Raw genomic sequence first — 17963 nt, 5'->3', positions numbered from 1 at the left:
ATATGGCTACTAGAGCAAACATTTCTCTAAAATCTATTCTCGATTGCTGCGAGAATCGTTTTGCTACAAGTCTTGCTTTAAATCTGTCAATTTCACCTTTCTCATTCAACTTTGTCTTGTACACCCATTTCACACCAATGATATTTTTATCCTTTGGCAAATCAACCAAATCTCATGTATCGTTCTTTTCAATAGCTTCAATTTCTTCATCCATGGTTTGCACCTAATTTTCATCTCTGACTGCTTCTTCAAACGAAGAAGGTTGGGATGACAACAATGCAAAATTTGAACTAACATCCAAATCATCCTAAATATATTTCAGACTTCTCATCTTTCTCTTACCATTTCTTGATTCATCACCTGATTGATTGCTGGGAGAAGATCGATATATTGATTTGCTTGAGGATCCATGCTTCTCTGAAAATTTTGGAGCCCTTGTTGGTGTGTCTCTGTTTGGTGTCTTCACCTGTGATTCTTGCTGCTCATTTTCTACTACATCATCTTCTTCCATCAGTGACACTTGTGCATCAACTATTTTGTATACAGTTCCATTCCATGACTCTTGTTTTTTGAACACAACATCTCTTCTAATTATGGTCTTCTTTGTGATAGGGTTATACAATTTGTAAGTTTTTGATTGCTCACTATAACCAGTAAATATGCATTTTTCACTTTTATCATCCAATTTTCCTCTTCGCTCTTTAGTCACATGTGCATAAGCTACACATCCAAATACCCTGAGATAAGATACACTGCAAGATATACCTGACCATGCTTGTTCTGGTACTCTATTCATCACACTCTTTGTAGGAGATTTGTTGATCACATAAATAGCACATGCAACTTCTTCTGCCCAATACTCATTAGACAAGTTTATTCCACCCAATACTCATTAGACAAGTTTATTCCTTTTAACATGCTTCTTAGCATATTCATAATTGTCCCGTTTTTTCTCTCTGCTACACCATTCTGCTATGGTGTGTACCTAGTTGTAAATTGTCTTATGATTCGATGTTGTTTGCAATAATCATGGAATGTTTTTGAGTCATATTCTCCACCACAATCTGACCTCAATACCTTGATTTGTCGATCACTTTGGTTCTCTACTAAGGCTTTGAATTCCTTGAATTTTGCAAAAGTTTCATACTTATGCTTCAAGAAGTAAACCCAAGTTTTTCTACTATAATCATCAATGAAAGTGAGGAAGTAACAAATTCCGCCAATCGACTATGTCCTCATAGGTCCACACAAGTCTGTATGCACTAGCTCAAGAGGTTGCTTTCCTCTGTATGCAACACCCTTTAGAAATATTTCATGGTGTTTCTTTCCCAAGATGCAACACTCACAAGTACTAGCAAGTTCTTTGATGGGAGGTAATCCTCTGACCATCTATTTCTGCTACAATAATCTTAAACCAAAAAAGTGCAAGTGTCCAAATCGAAAGTGTCATAACCAATAATCATCAGAACATGCAACTGTAAAAGCACTGACCTGATCACTGTAGTTCATAATTAAAGGAAAGAGTTTGTTACTCGTCATCTGCACCTTCGCTATCAACTGCTTACTTGGGGGTTTGTCATATATAACACATTCTTGACCTTGAAAGATAACTATGTATCCTTTCTGTGTTAATTGACCAACACTTATCAAATTATGTTTGAGACTAGGAACATAATATACCTCTGAGATTGTCTCCGACTCCCCCTGCCTGGTTAGAATGTTGACCACTCCTTTGCCATCTACTTCCACAACCTTGTAAGTGCCCAACTTTACCTCTATTTTAACAGATTGATCGAAATTTACAACCAAATTCTTGTTGTCTGTCATGTGGTTACTACAACCACTGTCTAACAACCACACACTAGCAAAAGGTTCATACATGGTATGGGAAGCTAGGAACATGGAGTTAGTACTCTCTATAGTGACATTAGCACGTTGGTTCCCTTGATCAACTATCTTTTTCCTACAATCACAAGCATAGTGACCAAATTTATTGCAATAATAACATCTCACCTTTGATTTGTCAACTCTTTAATTATTGTTGAAGCTTCTGTAGTTGCTTCCACTTTCATGTACATTCTCTTCTCGGCCATCTCTCTAACCACTATACCTCTTGATATACTTTTGCCTCGACCTCTGTCTCTTGAAATAAAAACCCGGCTTTCGAAAACAGTGTCTAAAGTGGAATCCTTATTTCTATATATCCTTGCCTCATGCGATAGAAGTGATCCCATCAACTCATCAACTATTAATGATGTCAAATCCTTGGCTTCTTTTATGGATGGTACGACAGCGTCAAATTTGGTAGACAAAGATCTGAATACCTTCTCAACCACTGTTCGATCTTTAATTTCTTCACCATAAATCTTTAACTAATTTACGACAATTATGACCTGATTCATGAAAGAATCGATGTCCTCTGTCTCCTTCATCTGTAGACTTTCAAAATCTCTCGTAATATTCTGCAACTTAACAATATTGACTTTGGCCATACCTTTATATTTTGTCGCCAAAGTATCCCATGCAGACGTAATCATAATCTTCTGGAACACTGCTCGGTCCACTCCCTGCTGAATAAGTTGCAACGCTTGAGCATTCTTCTTCTTGTCTTTCTTCCATTGTTCCCTTTCTGTATTGTCGAGAGCTCGTTCTGTTGCTTCATCCTTAGCTTCTGAAAACCCAAGCTGGACATAATCCCAGACATCATGTGCCTGCAACGTGTTTGCCATCTTAATAGCCAACACATCTATTCCTTCAGTGTAAATGGTGGCAACCGAGGCTGAAAATTTGAAAAAGTCATATTTCTTAAAAAAATCTCTACAGAAAACTTTAAATTTCTCTTTTAATAAACTTTTTAAAAATACTCCTTTCAATAAAACCTTAAATTTTTATTTTATATATAGAAAAAAGTTATTAAAAAATCTTTTTCATAAACCCTTTTGAAAAACTTTAATACATTAAAACACACTGTTATTGTGAAAACTTTAATACATTAAAACATACTGTTATTGTGAAGCCACTTTATAAAATCAATTCAAAAAAAGCCTTCTATACTTCACCATAAAATTAAAAGGCCCACTTAACAACTCCACGTAACATAAAGCCTTTTGAATGGTTTAAGTGGTTGACTTTTAAGTCTTAACACACAAAGAGTGTTAACGACTCTCCACTGAGCCTTGGTGCGTTATAACGCCCTGTATATAACTTATAATATGTGTTATAGTATTAATTATGAGAAAATATAAATTTTTCTCATCTCACACGGATTGTTGTTAATTTTTTTTTTTTAGTTTTTTGTAATTTCGGTTTAATATTAATTTATTTGTTTTTCGCTGTGTGTTTGTTTTGATATTAATTTGTTGGAAAAATAAAACATAAATTCATTTACAAATTATGACACAAAACTTGATTCTTACTATGAACACTGTGAAGAACACACTCTGAAAAATATTTAATTCGAAATAACAACTCACTTAAAATATCTTAACATGCAACTACACATTAAAAATCATGTCACATAACTAAAATTAACTCAAAGCTCCAATTCCAATTCTCAATAATTAGTTCACTGACTATCTAATTTTAACTAACTCCTCTTAAGAGAATAATTCGCTTATTTTAACAAGTTTTTCAACAAATCACTATCTAGGTTTCCCTTGGGAGGTTGATTATTTTCGCGGTTTCCTTCAGTGAAGTGAAATGATTTAGGTTTCCCTTGACAGGCTGATTATTTTCGGCCGTTCCGTGCAGGGAAATGATTTAGGTTTGAAGACTTTTGTTAATATTGTTGTTTGATCCGGAGAATAATCCACAGTTTTGAATATTCATCATGAAGACTTTGTCATGATTTAGGTTTGAAGACTTTTGTGGTTAATATTGTTGTTTGATTCGGAGAATAATCCACAGTTTTGAATATTCATCCTGAGGACTTTGTCGAGGAAGCAATGATCGCTGTCAACTGGGGCGTACGACCCTACCCTTACACAATTCCGAAAGCTTTTCTAATTATCCGCATCAAATATCTTCTCGCGTGCTTCTCGTCGGGATCATTTTACATTCATCTCATCTTCCTTCGGTGGATTCTCTCGTTGGTTCAACTCAACTTCGTTTCCATTTGATGCCATCCCTTCCCATCTTCCTTCGGTGAATTCTCTCGTTGGTTCAATTCATCCTCGTTTCCATTTAATCCCATCCATTCCCATTTGTAAGACGCAGTCGCTATGGCCTCGGCCGCCACAGAACCAGTGTCAGGGACATACCACGTTTTTATAAATCACAGGGGTCCTGATGTCAAAAGGACTCTAGCCAGCTTCATCTACCATCGTCTCACAAATTGTCATGGCCTCCGCGTTTTTCTCGATGAAAATGAACTCCACACCGGAGACGCTCTCTCCCCTGCAATTCTCGGAGCCATTGAGAGTGCGTCAGTACATATTGCCATTTTCAGCAAGCGCTATGCTGAATCGCGTTGGTGTTTGGATGAATTGTGTTGGATCTTGAGATGCAACAGGAAGATCATTCCTGTGTTTTATGACGTTGAGCCCACAGACCTTCGTTACATTGACAACGAGAGGGGATGTTATAGAAAAGCCTTTGAAGAACACCAACTGAAAGGCAGAGTCGGCATGGAAGACATCGAGAAATGGAAGACGGCCCTAAACAAAGCCTCAGAGATTTCCGGCCTACTCTTCAAAACCAATGAAAGGTGAATACAATCAAATTTATTACGAATCTTTGATTTCTCAAAGTCGTTTCTTCCTTCCTGTAATTCTGATTATTATGACCGCATGTACGTGTTTGTTGTTTTGCAGTGACCATGGCCAGGTTTTGGAGGAGATAGTCAAAGCTGTGTTAAAAGGGGTAGAGTGGGAACCATTCGAGCTGCCTACATACCTAGTTGGCCTAGATCCAGCCGTGAAGGAAATAGAGGATGAAATTAAGAAACAAACCGAGTTAAATGGCACAGCGGTTGTGGGGATTGCAGGAATGGCCGGAGTAGGCAAGTCAACTCTGGCTACATATCTCTACAACTTGAAACGTTCGGATTTCAGTAGGTCTTGTTTTCTGTCTGAGATCAAGATCAGAAAAAAGGATTTACCATCTTTGCAGCGGAAGCTCCTTCGGGACCTGCTAGGTTGTGATTTTCATATTGAAGATACCAGACAAGGAAAGGGTATTTTTCGCAAGCGTCTCTCAGGGCTCCAAGTTCTGATTGTTTTGGATGACGTGGATCATATCGACCAAATAAGTAGTCTACTAATGACCGATGTTGTGGGATCGCGTAGTTTGATTTTGATCACGTCTCGTGATCAAGATTTACTCAGACGCTCTTCTCCAAAAACTGTAGTATATGATGTAAAACCATTGCAAATAAAACATGCCCAGGAGCTTTTCTGCCGGCATGCATTCCACCAATCTGAACCAGATGAAGGATTCGAATGTTTGGTTGAGGAGGTTTTGAAAATTTGTGGTGGGCTGCCCTTATCCTTACGAGTGTTAGGGGAACAGTTTCTTGGCCGGCGCGAGGAAGAGTATTGGAAGCGGCAGTTGCAAAAGCTCTCGAGAAGACTGCCAGACGATATAGTGGACACCTTAAAAGTGAGTTACGAGGCTTTGAATGCTGAAGAGAAGGAGATATTTTTAGATGTCGGTTGTTTCTTCCTCAGAGAGGACAAAGAACTGGCAGTTCGTGTATTGGAGGGATTAGGTTACAGAGACGTCTGTGACTGTCTTGAAAATCTCCGTCAAAAATGCCTTCTTGAGTATCAGGATGACCTGCAATCCGATAATAAAGAAAAGGTAAGAATTATTTCTCAATTTTATGGGTTTTATGCCAAAAGAGTAATGATCCATATGGACTCTTATTATACATTCAGATTGACGGACAGCAAGATCCAGACGGTAACTACGATTATCTCTACCTGCCAAAGACACAGAAAATAGCCATGCATGAGCATATTAGGCAGTTGGCCAGACATATCGCTAGAGAAGAGTTTGGTGTGCTCCCGTCCCTTAAGCCACTACGGCTTAGCTGCTCAGATGATATAGAGGAATCAATGTTGAAGTTGCAAGTAAGCGTATTTCGTCCCCATGTTTTGCCTATTTTATTCAATAATCCATTAAACACTGGTATTTAATTTAACTTCATGAAGTGCGTTTGGCAGGGTGGAGCACATTATTTGATACGAGGGATTCGAACTCCAAAAGGTGAGCATCTTCCAGATTGCACGAATTACAGTAAGGCTGTGGGTGTACGCATTTTTGTTGTTGAAATTCCCACAGATTTGTCGTCACTTTTTGGTTTGTGGAATGTGTCGGGAGATTTGGTTTGGCTTCGCCTGCGCAGTTTCAGATCCATCAATTTTCCGGAGACCATTTCACTGGGAAACCTGAGAGTTTTGGAACTTGAGGGTCCTGGGGACCTCGACCAGTTCTTCCAAAGATTTAATATGGTAAGTACAGCTACAGTTTGCTGAGTATTTTTTAGGTGAAATTCGTCCCACTTTGTATTGAACAGATTGTGTGCATTGCAATTTGCAGCAGCCTCCTTTGCACTTGAGTGTGTTAAATATTGACTTAAACGGCTCTCATGGGATGCCCCGATTGCCCAAAAGGGATCGGATGCCCCAATTGCCAAAAAGGGTTCGGACGCGCCGATTGCTTAAAAAGGTTGATTCAGAGGCGAATGCCTGCAGCACCAGCGGCCTTTATCCAGCAATCTCAGATAGCGTCCAGCAAGGCTTCACGGCACCTTATTTTGAGGTAATCTCAGATAGCGTCCAGCAAAGCTTCACGGAACCTTATTTTTTCCGTTTTCTGGAATGGATAGGAACGAGCATAAAATTTCTGGACAAGATTGTGTTGAAGAATATCACATCTCTAGAATTTTTCCCTGGTGGTTTTGGGGAACTCAAAGGCCTCAGGCATTTAGATCTATCAGGCTGCACTTTTCTAACCCAACTGCCCGAAGCTTTCTCTGAATTGACGCATCTCCATTTCCTTGTTTTGCGACACTGCCACAATCTCTCCATCCCATTGGATATTTTGGGAAATATCTCGTCACTTGAGTACGTCGATTTCGAAGGTTGTGGTAAATTGCAATACTTGCCCGCGGGAATGGCAAATCAAAGGTCTTTAAGATACCTGAATTTACTATCCACTGATTTAAAATGGCCCTTGAATGTCAAACTACCGAAAGAGTTACAACGACTAAGAATAGGAAATTTACCCGGTGAGGTTAAGTCGAATGCAGATTCCCCGCATATTTGGGAATCCTATAGTTTACCCGGTGTGAATGCAGAGGATATACTCGGTGTGAATGCAGAGGTTGAGGTTGTCTATTATGAGGATTCCGAGCTTAATTCGATTGCAGATTCAGAGGTTGAGGTTGTCTATTATGAGGATTCCGAGCTTATGTTGGGTATTTTTTTGGTGGGGAGAAAATACCAAAACCAAGATTCAAACTAAATACAGAGGCAATGCTCTGTTTTACCTTACTCCAGGATCCTTTTGTGCACAGGAAGACTCAAAAAAAATCACTGAGAGACAGAGTATTTCACCATAAAAAAAAACTTTCTATTCATTAAAACCTGATACAAAGATTTACCACTGTAAAATCATTTTCATATTCACTGCTGTAAAAAAAAACTTTTACAGGCTGCTGTAAAACAAAACTTTACTGCTGTAATAAAGATTTCATACTCCCCGCACTGCTGTGCATTTTTCATCTTGCAAATAAACAAAGTTCAACCAAAAACTTACGCTCCACCATTTTCGTATTTTACTTTACTTCACAGACAGTAAAAAAACATACATACATATTTTATATAAGCTCCCACGTTTTTCATTTATGCAATATGCACTGCTGTGCGTTCATGGGAGTCAACCCCTGTTTTTTTTCGCTCCAACAAAAACTACAACACAAAAAAAACTTACGCTCGCTCTTACATAACTAAATATAAAAAACATATTATAATATATGCCCATGACTATATTTAAACACATGGGACGTATGCCCATTATTTCATTAATGGCCGCCACCATAAACTACGTAAACACATTAAATGCATTTAATTCCCTTCTCAGCGGTCAACAAAAAACTTCACGCAAAATCTGACTTGTCGGGGGCCCGTGCACCTTCCGGAGATCGACGGCGGAGAACACGCAGGGAGATCGGACGGTGGAGAGGATATCGGAAGGCAGATTTCCACCGAGCTTTAACTTCCGATGGCTTTCGTTTGCTGATGTCATGCTGGTGACACGCGTCGCCTCCAAATCGCATCGGAGCAACGAGTACGGAAACTGCTTTTTGTTTGATAGCGGTGCGATATCCCTTGGCGGTTTTAAGGTTCTGTTCGGTGGTTTCGTGCCCGTTGAAATTACATTTTCAACACTCCCCTTTAATTTCAACTGCTGGGCATTCAGTCATACCCAAACACTTCCTCAAAAATTCAAAGCTCTTCTGATCCAATGGCTTTGTCAAGATGTCTGCTACCTGTTCTTGAGTCCTGCAATGTTCCAAGACTATTTCTCCATTGTTCACCAATTCTCCGATGTAGTGAAACCTTGTATCAATGTGTTTCGTTCTCTTGTGAAACACTGAATTCTTTGACAATGCAATAGCTGAGCTATTGTCACAAAAAATCACTGTCGCTTTTGCCTGCTCTTGGCCCAAGCTTCTCAACATTCTTCTCATCCACACTGCTTGACATGCTGCTGCTGTAGCTGCCACATATTCAGCCTCTGCTGTAGACAATGCTACAATGGACTGCTTCTTAGAAGCCCATGAAATGGCTCCTGAACCCATATTAAAAACATAACCGGAAGTGCTCTTCCGATCATCTACACTTCCAGCCCAATCACTGTCAGTGTATCCAACCAAATCTGAATGTTCTGAGGTATTATATAAAATTCCAAACATTTTGGTACCTTTGACATACCTCAAAATTCTCTTTGCTGCCTGCCAATGTGCCTCCTTTGGCCTCTCCATGAATCTGGAAATCAAACTAACAGCATACATTAGATCAGGCCTAGTTGCTGTTAAATACATAAGGCTGCCTACAATACTTTTGTATAGGCTAGGATCAAAATCCTTGCTGCTGTCCTCTCTGCTGAGCTTTAATCCCATCACTGTGGGAGTGATTGCTGCCTTGCATTCTTCCATCTTAAATCTGCTCAAAATTTGATTTACATATCTTGCTTGAGATATAAAAATTCCTTTTTCATTTTGATCTACTTCTATGCCTAAGAAGTATCTCAACAAACCCATGTCAGTCATTTCAAATTCATCCTTCATGACTGATTTAAAATTCTCAATAAGATAAATATCATTTCCAGTGAAAATAACATCATCTACATACAAGACAACAATTAAAATTTTACCATCCTTTTCCTTGATGTAGACTGTGGGTTCTCCTTCACATTTGTCAAATTCATTATCCAATAGATATGAGTCTATCCTGCTGTACCATGCTCTTGGCGCTTGCTTCAGCCCATAAAGAGCTTTCTTCAACTTGCACACTTTGTGCTCTTCACCTTTCTTCTCATATCCGAGAGGCTGTTCCACATAGACCTCTTCCATTAACACTCCATTTAGGAATGCTGATTTCACATCCATTTGGTAGACTTTCCATTTGTTTTGTGCTGCTATGGATAGCACTGCTCTCACGGTTTCCATCCTTGCAACCGGTGCGAAAGTCTCCTCATAATCTCTCCCATACTGCTGCTTGTAGCCTTTGACAACCAGCCTTGCCTTGTGCCTTTCAATCTTGCCTTCAGCATTGCTTTTGGTCTTGTAGACCCATTTCACACCAATGACTTCTTTGCCTTTTGGTAGCTCAACCAAATCCCATGTTTTGTTTCTCTCTATGGCATTCATCTCCTCATCCATAGCTTCTATCCATTTCCTATCTTTAATTGCTTCCTCGAAATGAATAGGATCATCAACATGACAATATAATGCAAACAAGGAATTCATTCCTTCATCATAAATGTCACTTAGATTTCTAAACTTCTTACCTCGTTCACTTGGTGTGCAAGTGCTTGAAGATGCACTTGAATTTCCTCCTTGTGGTGTGCTTGGAGAAGCACTCTCATTGATCCTCAATGGTGTTCCTTGCTGTCCTTGTGTTGGCCTCAATGGTGTCCCTTGCTGTCCTTGTGTTGGCGCTGCTGTTTGGGGATGTATCTCAGCCACCTCCTCTTCATCTTCATCATGAGACAAACAGTTTTTAACACTCACTGTTTTCTCTATGCTTCCATCCCAAGCTTCCTCTTCAATGAATTGAACATCCCTGCTGACAAAGAACTTCTTGGTAGATGGAATGTACAGCCTGTAGGCTTTGGATTCCTCACTGTATCCAATGAAGATGCATTTCTCCCCTTTGCTGTCCAACTTCCTCCTTAGCTGATCTGGAATGTGTGCATAGGCCACACACCCAAAAACTCTCATGTGGGTGACTCCTTGCTTTCTCCCACTCCATGCCTCTTCTGGCACCTTGTTCATGACTGCTTTTGTAGGACACCTGTTCAATATATAAACTGCACAATGTACAGCTTCAGCCCAATACTCATTTGGCAAATGCTTTGCCTTTAGCATGCTCCTCGCCATATCCATGATGGTCCTGTTCTTCCTTTCAGCAACTCCATTTTGCTGTGGGGTGTACCGAGTTGTAAACTGTTTATTAATTCCATTTTCTCTACAGAATCTTAGGAATTCCTTGGAGATATACTCACCTCCTCTATCAGTTCTCAAAACTTTAATGTGCAGCCCGCTTTGGTTTTCAACAAATGCCTTGAAGTTTTGGAATTTCTCGAACACTTCACTTTTGTTTTTAAGGAAGTATATCCAAGTCTTTCTTGTAAAATCATCAATGAATGTCAAGAAATATAGGCTGCCAGCTAATGATGGAGCTTGCATTGGCCCACACAAATCTGAGTGGATGATTTCTAAGGGTGCTTTTGCCCTTATGCTCTTCCCTGATGGAAAACTTTCTCTATGTTGTTTTCCCAAAATGCAGCCTTCACATAGGCTGTCCGGTTTCTCTATCAATGGTAATCCCTTTACCATTCCTTTCCTACTCAACAAATTTAGACCTCCAAAATTGAGATGACCAAATCTCAAGTGCCACAACCAATTCTCATCCTTTGGCACGCTTTGGAAAGCCTCTTGGGTAACTGCTGCAATTTCATTTTTGTTTTTCAAATCTGCCCTGATCCTCAAGGGGAACATCCTGTTCCTTGTCATCTTCACTTCAGCAATGCATCTTTTGCTGGGTGGTATATCCATGATGGTGCATACATCATTTTTAAAGAAAACATTGTACCCCTTATGGACAAGCTGTCCAACACTCAAGAGGTTACATCTCATTCCGGGGACATAGTATACATCTGCTATGGTTTTCTTTTCTCCTTGCTTTGAAAGTATTTTTATTTCTCCTTTTCCCATAACATACACTTTACTATCAGTTCCTAGTGTGACTTCTGATTTCACATTTTTATCTAGGGCAGAAAAGAAGGCTATGTTTCCTGTCATATGGTTGCTGCAACCTGAGTCTAAAAACCATATGTCCTCACTATGCGTTTCAGCCATGTTACAAGCTAATAGGACATTTTCTTGACTGTTGTTTTCTCTTGTAACATTTGCATTTTGTCTGCTGTTCATATCATGTTGTTTCTTTCTACAATCACTAGCATAATGTCCATACTTTTTGCAATAATAGCATTGAACATTAGATTTATCATACCTTTGTCCTTGAGCATGATGTTGATCTCTTTGTTGGCTGTTGCCTTGACCTTGGTTCTGATTTGGATTGCTGCCTCTTCCTTGTGCATTTGATGAGCTGTTCCTTCCTCCTCTGTTCTGGCTTCTGCCTCTTCCTCTTCGGTTTCCTCTTCCTTGTCCTCTTCCTCTTCCAAAGGACATCTGGGTCTTGAAGGCTTGCTCAAGGGATGAGCTTTCATTCCTACTCAACCTCTGCTCATGAGTTATCAGAGATGCATGCAGCTCATCAACTGAATATTTTGAGAGATCCTTTGTCTCTTCAATGGTTGTGACTATGGCATCAAACCTTGAGGGTAAGACTCTCAATATTTTCTCCACTATTCTTCTATCTTCAATTGTTTCTCCATGAGTTCTCATTTGTGTGACTACTCCAATCATATGAGTGAAGAATGAGTCAATGTTATCTGACTCCTTCATGTTCAAGTTTTCAAAATCCTTTCTCAGCATTTGCAATTTTGCTGTCTTCACTCTCTCCATGCCTTGATAGGCTGTCTTGAGAGTTTGCCATGCTTCATGTGATGTTGTAGCTGCTGCTATCCTTGGGAATATACTCTGGTCCACTCCTTGATACAACAAGACAATGGCCTTTGCATCCTTCTTCCTATTGAGCTTCAACTGATCCTTCTCTCCCTGAGTTAATGCATTGAACTCAGTTTCATCTGCTGGTTCCTCAAACCCATATTCTACTAGTTCCCATATATCTTGAGCGATGAACAAAGCTCTCATGGTTATAGACCAGTAGTCATAGTTCTTCCCATTAAAGTGTGGGAGCTGGGTGTTGAACATACCCATGCTTGTGCTTGCCATTCCTTGCATCTTGAACTATGGTTTTAAATCTTTGACTGTGATTTTTTTTAAACTGACTATCTTCAGCAATAACAAGAGAAATGCTTTTGGGGAATACCTGAATCCTTCACTGTCTGAGTCTTCTGTCTACCTGAGAGATTTTGCTGCAGCAACAACCTTCTCCCTTCAGCTTCTTTAACTTCCTTAAAGAGCCTGGTCCTGCTCTGATACCACTGTTGGGTATTTTTTTGGTGGGGAGAAAATACCAAAACCAAGATTCAAACTAAATACAGAGGCAATGCTCTGTTTTACCTTACTCCAGGATCCTTTTGTGCACAGGAAGACTCAAAAAAAATCACTGAGAGACAGAGTATTTCACCATAAAAAAAAACTTTCTATTCATTAAAACCTGATACAAAGATTTACCACTGTAAAATCATTTTCATATTCACTGCTGTAAAAAAAAACTTTTACAGGCTGCTGTAAAACAAAACTTTACTGCTGTAATAAAGATTTCATACTCCCCGCACTGCTGTGCATTTTTCATGTTGCAAATAAACAAAGTTCAACCAAAAACTTACGCTCCACCATTTTCGTATTTTACTTTACTTCACAGACAGTAAAAAAACATACATACATATTTTATATAAGCTCCCACGTTTTTCATTTATGCAATATGCACTGCTGTGCGTTCATGGGAGTCAACCCCTGTTTTTTTTCGCTCCAACAAAAACTACAACACAAAAAAAACTTACGCTCGCTCTTACATAACTAAATATAAAAAACATATTATAATATATGCCCATGACTATATTTAAACACATGGGACGTATGCCCATTATTTCATTAATGGCCGCCACCATAAACTACGTAAACACATTAAATGCATTTAATTCCCTTCTCAGCGGTTAACAAAAAACTTCACGCAAAATCTGACTTGTCGGGGGCCCGTGCACCTTCCGGAGATCGACGGCGGAGAACACGCAGGGAGATCGGACGGTGGAGAGGATATCGGAAGGCAGATTTCCACCGAGCTTTAACTTCCGATGGCTTTCGTTTGCTGATGTCATGCTGGTGACACGCGTCGCCTCCAAATCGCATCGGAGCAACGAGTACGGAAATTGCTTTTCCCTTGGCGGTTTTAAGGTTCTGTTCGGTGGTTTCGTGCCCGTTGAAATTACATTATCAACAGCTTAATTCGATTGCAGAATTTTATAATTCACATGATGTGAATGCAGAATATATAAATGCAATTGATTATGCAGAGGATGGCTATTGTGAGGATTCCGAGCTTAATTTGATTGCAGATTTCCTGAATATTTGGGAATCCGATGAACATAAACGCTGTCAACAAAGATATTCGGGGAATCTGCAATCGACTTTTGACACAATGAACGCTTCCAGTAAATTTTGTTCAATGGAATTGATAGAAAAGCATGTACAGGGAACACAAGTAGAGCAAGTAGAGGGGACAAAGTTACGGCAGTCTCTGGGCGATTTGAGGCAGTTAAAAGAGTTGCTTTTGATTGATTTCAGCGGTGCGGATGGCATCTTATGGGAGGAAATTGCAGGGCCAAATATGAAAGTTTTGGTTATAAGGAATTGTCCAATATATATCCTTAATTTTAAGGTGCAGGAGACCATGCATGTTGCCATGGGTGCTTTAATAGATTTCACTTTGACGAAGACACGCATATCTGAGATATGTATTCCAGAAGGTGTTCTACCCAGCCTTGAGACTCTTGATCTTTCAGAAAATAGTCGGCTAATGCAGGTTAAATACTTGCCATCAACATTAGTGAGGCTAAACCTGCAACGGTGCCACCAATTGAAGGAATTAGTAAACCTTTCAAATCTGGTAAATCTCAAATTCCTCTGCATAAATGATTGCAAGGAGCTGGAAACCTTGAAGGTTGAAGGTCTAACATCGCTGGAGGAAATTCAAGCGGAGGAATGTATAAAGCTCAAAAGCATACATGGACTTAGTCAGCTGGAAGGGTTGAAATATATCCGCATTTCAACAGACACTGACGTTATGTGGAATCACATTTGCAGTTTTTTGGAATGTATAAAGCTCAAAAGCATACATGGACTTAGTCAGCTGGAAGGGTTGAAATATATCCGCATTTCAACAGACACTGACGTTATGTGGAATCACATTTGCAGTTTTTTGGTTAGTATCCTTCCTAACACAGCATATTAATTCATATAAACTATATATAAATTCTGTGTGCTAATTAAGAAACCCGAGACTATCTAATCGTGCTCTGTTTGATCTGAGAGGTGCATAGGTGGCTGTGCAATCTTATTTTTTAATTTAATGTTAACTGCGGTGAGTTTAATGAGACTAGATTATACTTGATCTCAATGGATTTGGGAAATCTGTGCAGACATCGACCTCTCATGAAAAGCTATCAACTGCCTTCTTTACTGGAAAGTCAAGGATTACTTATCGCGACACAGAGATGGTGGGTGTTTAATATGGCTGAAAAGCAGACATAATCTTTCAAGAAATAATAATTAGAATTTTAATTTTATCAGAATTTGAAATGGATTTCTGTAAATCGTGCAGGTCATGCAAGAAATGCGATCCATTATAATGGGGCAGTTTAACCTGAAAGTGGTGGATGTTGTCTTTCCTGCACCTGTAGACTTCTTTTCTGTAATTCCGTTGGATTTTACTACGAAGATGGAGGATTTGCAATCGTACGGTGGTATATTGATGTGCTTTCTCACCGATACTGATGAAGTCGATACACTCGATCTGGATACACTCGATTCGCATCGTGGGGAAGTCGATGTGTTTCGCGTAAGATTTGAAGGGAGTAATGATGAAGGGTCAGCGGAGGAATACGAATTCCGTGTGGGAGAGACAGCGCGTGGAGTAAAGGTACATGTGCTTATGTGGACGGAAAAATGTGACGTGTTTAGAGATGAGAGAGGGTATAACAGCATCACTGTCTCTTTTCAGCCGACGCCATTATTTACATCGGTGGATGTGAAAAAGGGATGGATTCTGATGATCCATAAGCATATGGACGTCTCCCAAGTTTGCAAACAAATTATAACTGCATTGTCATTATGTTAATTGAAGTTTTCAAGAAATTGATTTTTTTACAAATTCTATATTATATAATTATTTTTAAAATAATTATATAGGAGTTATAATTTTATTTTATTTTATTAAATTTGAAGGAATATAAATATGAAAAAATACTATTTTCAAAATCATTATATTTATATTTATATTTATATTTTATTTATATACTAACATTATTTATATTTTACATGTATATTATTTTTATATAAGATATTTATATTATGCCAACGATAATCTCTATAATATTACATTCTAAAATTAATATTCATTATTATTATTTATTATTAGTATAGACCCATATTAAATAAGGATTTAATATGAGGCAAGAGAGATCTAATTTTTTCACTTACAAATTTTTTTATGAGTACACATTATTTAAATGTTTTGTATAGTTATTTATTTCTTTTTTGAGTTGTCTTTAGAGAGACTTTTTGGAAGCTTTTGAAAACCCCATGATAGCCAGTTATGGGGACTATTTGGAACTCCCATAATAGGAACTTACGAGGGTAGTTTAAAGCGCACTCTCCCCCACCCCCCAGCCTCCCTTAAATCCTTGTTAAAATTATTTTTTTGAACATTGATTCTTTTGGTAACGGGTTTTCAAAAACTACACCAAGTTCCATTTGCAGTGATGGAAAAAGACCAACCCTAAAAGTTTCATTAGGGATAATTCAAAAAGCACCACCAAAACCCTATAAGGTTTGTAAAAAAAAATATTGTTTAGCAGACCTATACATTAATTTGAGAACCAATTATCTATCTCCATGTAGATTTCACAAAGCCTTTGGTCCATCTCTTTCTAAATTCTATATGAGGTTCCTAGATTTTTAAATGGTATTAATGCATTCATTAACATGATTAGGACTAAAGGATCCACATCCATCATCATTTTGGGTATCTTGAGCTTCATTTCCAATGTTGTTCTTAACTTGGCATTAATCTGTAGGGATACATTAGAAAGAGATTCATTGTCTATAATATATTTTCCATGCATGTCATAAAAAAATTTCCACAATGTCTGGAAATCTAATTGCCACTTAGATAGAAATTATATACTCTCTAAGTGTGGCATTAACTCCTCTCTATTGTGGAGTCCTTTCCACAAAATGAAACTTTTCAGACTTTTGTCATTATAGCTAAATCAAGTGGGCACATATTAGCCTCTATCCCTTATGGAAGTGTATGGTTCTGATTTATAAGGTCACAATATGATCCTAAAACAAAAACAAAAATACCTTCTTATCAATTTAAGTATGATCATTGTAGTAAGACTTTCTAATAAATGTGAGTGAAATATTTGATCGATAACATTCATTTCTTACTTTTGTATAATTCCATAGGCTAGAATTTATGAGTGAGATTAAAAATATGTTGTATATTTTATTTTTAGTTTGTGATTCATTTGAATATGTTGAATTTCTTCCCGGATGCGGGTGAAGGCACGTCTCAGACGGACGAGACACATGCCCAGCATGTGCCGCCCCGTGCCAATGCTGAGTAGTTATGGTTATACGCCGTCAAGTTATAAGGTTGGGAGGCCCGAGCTCCAGGCATTCAATGCCGAGCAGAGGGAAAGTATGGATGTACAGCGAGCAGTTAAGGCGGGCTCGCCTCGAAGCCCTGAAGCGCTTCTTCATAAGCAGGATGGCGTATTGCAATCTTATGACAAGGCTGAGCAAGGAATTTTGCAGTGTCAGGGGAAATTGGATTGGGGGGACATTCCACCACCCTGCAGTGCAGTTACAGCATCTTGGGTATGCCACCATCGGGAAGGTCGTGAGGGAGAAATACAGGCTGCGCAGTTCAGGGATAGATCTAAGGCTAGACGCACATTCAAAGCCTGGTCTGTGGAGGAATCCTGCAAATTCAGGAGCTTGTGGTATTCCGAGCGAGAACGATGGCATAATTTACTTGGTGTTTGCTCTTCTGTGGCAATTCAAACTCTGAATTCTCTCACAGGGCACCGCGGGGTCATCATCCATTTGGCAGAGGTCTTGGAACAGGGCAAACGTGGTAGAAGCTCAATGGCAAGGCTTCGAGAGCGGCAGCCGAGCAGGAGAGGTCCGGGGAGAGGATCATCCTCTCGACGCCCAGCAGAAGAGGAGCATCATCACTGTTGTTGTTGCTATTGCCATCGGAGGGCGAAAGCAACACCATTGCAGATTGGACAGTTCATGGAGGTTGGTAGTGCGAGCGTGGGAGAGTCAGGGCTTCCGGCCTTTGGCTCTGTCATCTTCTCCTTGGGCAGTTCGATGGAGAACGCGGGCATCAATGCCCACATATCGGTGCTCTTCA

The 17963-nt window shown here is 39.2% G+C and overlaps 2 protein-coding genes across 2 annotated transcripts; both read left to right on the top strand.

The window, feature by feature from the left end:
• The first annotated feature begins 4017 nt into the window (after positions 1 to 4017).
• On the top strand, positions 4018 to 14682 carry LOC149244575 (TMV resistance protein N-like). Its single transcript, XM_089371592.1, has 7 exons — positions 4018 to 4705; positions 4812 to 5799; positions 5877 to 6071; positions 6165 to 6452; positions 6541 to 7431; positions 13761 to 14634; positions 14666 to 14682. Exons 1-7 carry the CDS (start codon positions 4221 to 4223, stop codon positions 14680 to 14682), a joined length of 3738 nt encoding a protein of 1245 aa, XP_089227718.1. The 5' UTR covers positions 4018 to 4220.
• LOC149244574 (uncharacterized) lies at positions 14636 to 15683 on the top strand. Its single transcript, XM_089374894.1, has 3 exons — positions 14636 to 14741; positions 14959 to 15036; positions 15141 to 15683. Exons 1-3 carry the CDS (start codon positions 14715 to 14717, stop codon positions 15654 to 15656), a joined length of 621 nt encoding a protein of 206 aa, XP_089231020.1. The 5' UTR covers positions 14636 to 14714; the 3' UTR covers positions 15657 to 15683.
• The last annotated feature ends 2280 nt before the right edge of the window (positions 15684 to 17963 follow it).

The sequence above is a fragment of the Pinus tabuliformis genome, chromosome 8, assembly GCF_031772625.1.
Source record: "Pinus tabuliformis cultivar Carrire ecotype Pingquan chromosome 8, CPIR1, whole genome shotgun sequence".
Taxonomy (NCBI): Eukaryota; Viridiplantae; Streptophyta; class Pinopsida; order Pinales; family Pinaceae; genus Pinus; species Pinus tabuliformis.
This window is presented reverse-complemented; position numbering and strand designations above follow the sequence as displayed.